Source organism: Punica granatum, chromosome 7 (assembly GCF_007655135.1).
Source record: "Punica granatum isolate Tunisia-2019 chromosome 7, ASM765513v2, whole genome shotgun sequence".
In the NCBI taxonomy this organism is placed as follows: Eukaryota; Viridiplantae; Streptophyta; class Magnoliopsida; order Myrtales; family Lythraceae; genus Punica; species Punica granatum.
This window is the reverse complement of record NC_045133.1, coordinates 7,356,013-7,360,395: the sequence shown is the minus strand read 5'-3', so window position 1 is coordinate 7,360,395 and position 4,383 is coordinate 7,356,013. Positions and strand designations below refer to the sequence as shown.

The 4,383-nt window shown below is 41.2% G+C and overlaps 1 protein-coding gene across 1 annotated transcript; it reads left to right on the top strand.

Moving 5' to 3' along the window:
- Positions 1-864: 864 nt before the first annotated feature.
- LOC116215446 lies at positions 865-4,356 on the top strand. Its single transcript, XM_031551158.1, has 8 exons — positions 865-1,422; positions 2,400-2,477; positions 2,568-2,710; positions 2,833-2,903; positions 3,061-3,156; positions 3,586-3,678; positions 3,796-3,896; positions 3,970-4,356. Exons 1-7 carry the CDS (start codon positions 967-969, stop codon positions 3,876-3,878), a joined length of 1,020 nt encoding a protein of 339 aa, XP_031407018.1. The 5' UTR covers positions 865-966; the 3' UTR covers positions 3,879-3,896; positions 3,970-4,356.
- Positions 4,357-4,383: the final 27 nt, after the last annotated feature.

Sequence of the window (4,383 nt, the reverse complement as noted above, 5' to 3'; positions counted from 1 at the left end):
TACAGAGGTCGTAGTCAGATTGCTCTTAATCCACATGCCTGTGCCTTTCTTTGCTTGCTCAATCTCTTTTACTAATCAGCTCCGACCGATTAAACTCACATTCCTAGGAACTTGGTGAGGTTCAACCTGTTGTTCTCCTCCCTCTTTTGAAGCTTATATGTGACTTCATGAGTCGGTCTTCCTCTGGCGGATGATCAAAGCGCTTAACCTTTACCGGAATAAGACGGCCAGACGGTTCCGACCAGTTCTTTTGGGTAAAACATCTTTCACGAGTCTTGAAGTGTAGTTGTTGCAGCGTGAATGTTGTTTCTTAAAACGACTTCCGCTCATTTGAACTGTTATTTTAGGCAGATCCATCTCGATAAGAAAGGCGCCCGGACTCGGATGTGCGAGTAGCAATGCTGCCACTGGCCTATGGGCTGCGAATCGATTTAAAGGGGGGTCTTACTCCTGAAAAAGGAGCTCCAAGAGCTGCTTATCCTACAATCTCATCGTGTCAAGCTTTAATTTTTTCTTGGTCATCCCGAGTTTTGTCAGTTGACAATTATTCTGTTTTAAATGCATTCCAAATAAGATTATTTAATTCATTTCAATTGAATTCTTTAATTTTACAAACTGCATAATTCATTTACAATTGAAATCAAAATCGAATCAAATTAAACCGAATCGAATTGATATCATTTCTCGCAAAAATCCGTTTCAAAGATAGTGTTGCAGTAAATATTTTAGAAGTTGGTAGAGTTGAGTTATGATTTTATTTGAATCGTAATAATTGTGCCGTTAAAATTTGAAAAAAAATAATAAATAATCGATAGAAAGTAATAATTCTCTTTAACTAATTCTTAACGTTACGATAACCTCAACAACGGCAAATGTCTTATCTAAAGTTCTAAACTGCCAGTCGGAGGTGAGCTGAAGCAGTCACCTCCGCTGACGGAGGGCGCGGCGTAGAAATGATTGGAGAAGATGGTCGGCTATTCCTCCTGCCTCTCCCTCCGGTTCACCTTCCTCCTCTCCCTATCTCTCACCGCCTCCTACTCCGCCGCCTCTCGTTCCTCCCTGTCCCTCAAGTCAACCCCACCGCCGCCTCCCAAAACCCCTAAAGCCACCCCCTCCGATCTGCTCTCCCTCCTCGGCCCCTCCGACCTCTCCCGTCAGGTCAACCCTCTCGTCGCGAGCGAGCTCAGCTCCTGCTTCAAATTCCTCGTCCCATTCCCTCCCGCAGCCTCCGGTTTTGGCTATCATGATAAGGGCCGGCCCACCAGCCGGAAACTCAGTGGGGTCGGAATCAGTAGTCGGAGGGAGGAGGATCAGCTCATCTGGTGGCCTCCGGAGCCGGTTCTTGAGCTGGCTCGCCTGGCCTTCGACTCCGGTGGCGACCCAGATGCCATTCATCGCGCCCTCGATCCTTCTATCATCCCTGTAAGTCTATCATTCGCAGAAATTGGTCTGATTCTCATTTATTTTGGTTTGGTTGAATTCAACTGTGAATAAACATGCCTATGTATGCACTGAACTGAGTAAAGTGTCTTTGAACATGTGTAAATAGGCATTATTAGTCGAAGCCTGGGTCGATTAAATTTGAATTAATGAGACTGGGCAGTGTTGAATGTTAATTTGTTGGCGAATTGCGTTGCTTTTGGTAGATTTCGATTCCGGTGTGAGCATCTTATTGGCAAATTAATTGATGTAAGAGTATAGATGCCAAGCACCATACTAGAGGACAGTTTATCTGAATTCTATTCTACTTTTTGCTTGATTCCAAATGGAATTCGGGAAAGGCAACATAGGAAAAACAAAGGCAGCCTACTTTTCGGTGAAGTGAGTTGCATACTATGAGCTTTTGCAGCTTTGAATAAATTATGGTTGAAAAGTTGAGATTATCTGGATTAAGAGAGTTGGAGAAAATGTACCGAATGTAATTACCGGAAAGGCAAAATTTTGGAAAGGAAAGGCTATTTTTGAGTATTGGGTGAAGGGAGGAGAAAAAAATGGCTTGTTGGGTGGAAAAGGTTGTCTGTTTGGCAAACTTCTCTTATCCCACCTTACAGTTGAATCCTATTGACATGTACATTGGGTTTGCCTTAAGGACCACAGTGAGACCATTGTTTCATCGCTTCCACTTACGGCTTAATGTCCATATTCATAAAATATAGCATCTTTTTTGTTTATTTTTACTTCAGCCATGATCAACTCTACAGTAGCCTCCTTTTCTTTTACCCCTCTGTGAAGAGACAAATTTCTTGGGCAATTTAATTTGAATGTGTGGAGGATTTAAATTTTGGTTTAAAAATAATAATTTATATGCCTATTAGTCTGTTTAATGTTAAGTGAAGTCCTATAGATGCCTAGTCGTTGTAGTTGGTAACTGAATTGTATCCCGTCTAGTAATTTGACAGGTTCCTGATATCGAAGACTCTAAGGAGAACGGATGTGAGCTGACTAGAACGCCATATGGAAGGCGCTTTTTAAGTGAGGTTTGCATCGGATGCTGATGATACCTTGAATCATTTTGGTTTATCTATGCTTTGTCAGATTATAGACTCTTGTGTTTTTCAAATTTCCAGGAGCTGAATTTATACTTGGAATTTTTATTCGAGCTAATTGTTGCTCGAGGTCCTGCTGTAGGGTTGAATGTCTCATTGAATCGCTATGACTTCTTTCACGGCCACCTTTTTCTCACTACTGACACAGGGAGACTTGGTATCCTGTAAGTCGGACCATTCTGTTTCACTTTGTATCCCGAGTCCTCAGCCCTATTAGGATCAATCACTCCATAGATGATGTTAAACTTTGGTCACTTAAATAGCATTTGAATTTATCTGTTGGTAGGTTTCACGCAAAGGAGTACCCAGCTTACGATAAGAAAGTCTTTCCATACTACATGGGTTACTGTCAAAAAGGTATTTTTTTTTTCGGGAATATTCTGTTATTTCTGGAGTATGACAATTGGGTCTTCAGCTCCCTCAATATTCACTGTGACAGCCAATTGATTTTGATGGCTATATTTGTAGATATATGGGCTAATGACTTATTAGAGACTGATGTTTCTGTTCTTAGGTTCTGATGTGATTTATGATGATTCCATGAATTTGAGGAACATTCTCTGGCTTGCGCCATTGCCAAGCGAGTCACCTAAATCATGGGCTGCACCAGGTACTTACTAGTTCAGGCTAACCGGAAAATTTCCCTCATTAGTTTAAATCCTTTTACTTTCTCTTCGAGAGCTGCAAATTTGCCTCATTAATTTAACACAGACAAGATTGTTACTTCTCTTGGGGCCTCTTAGATTAGGCTAGTTTTCGTAGCTTCCTGATCGAGAAACCAGCACCATAATACTTCCCCAAGAAGAGAGTTTCTAGATAATTTTGTCATGACCATGGGGAAGAGTTCCTCTCAACCAAACAGATGAAGACGGTTGCTGTCTTATTTAAACATTTTAGCTGAGTCGGACTTTAGTTCTCTCTGGATCTTTTTATTCTTTGATTTGGTAGTGTGATCGAAACCAAACCAAGGCATTGAGAAACAAATAGTTCCCCTTCTGCTAGAAACTAATGCTATTCAGATTTGGTCCTGCTATTGTAGGCGTGCTTGTTGTGCTTGATGCTCGCCCAGGGGGAATCATATTTAGGGATCTCATACCCGAATATGTAAATATTGCGAGGACCATTTATGAAGGTTCGATATTTCGTCCACCTCTCTTTCTTTTCCTACAAAATAGGTGAAATCTGGCACGCATTGTTTCGACTGCTTGGACATTATTGTGCTAAGGCAGGCTCCCTCTCTTCTCACCAGATGATTTAGGGACTGTGGCAGTCGATGTTAACTACTTGAATGTAGGAGGCGCAGTCCCCGATTACCAAATTTTCATTTGCTGACAACTCCTTCCTCCGAAGGTAAGATCCAAATCTTCATCATGATCCGGCTTTTAGTTTCGCAAACCAACTTCCTTTGTTTTCTTTTCTCCAGGCAAGTAATCTTGCTCTGGATCGAGTGTCATCTTCAGAGGCAATGCCTATTGCCATTTGGCTTCAAGGATGTAAGAATTCAGAAGAAGGGGAAGAGCAGCATATCATAGCGGAAGTATAGCGTAAACCCAATCTATATTCACTTGTTCATGAACTCTGAGTTTTTTCTGCTTGTATATCAGAGGTTAACGTTTAGCTAGACTTTCCCAAGAAATGATTTTGGACTATCGCTAGACGGACATATTTAACCGGGAATAATCTATATTTTGCTTAAGTTTTATGCTGAAACTACATCGAGTTTTTTTTTTTTTTTAATATTAATATACATGTAGCATTACCACCAAGGTCTGGCGGTCTAGTGGAATAACCTGGATTGGTTTGGTTGCTAGTGCATTCTAAATTCTACATTTGAGTC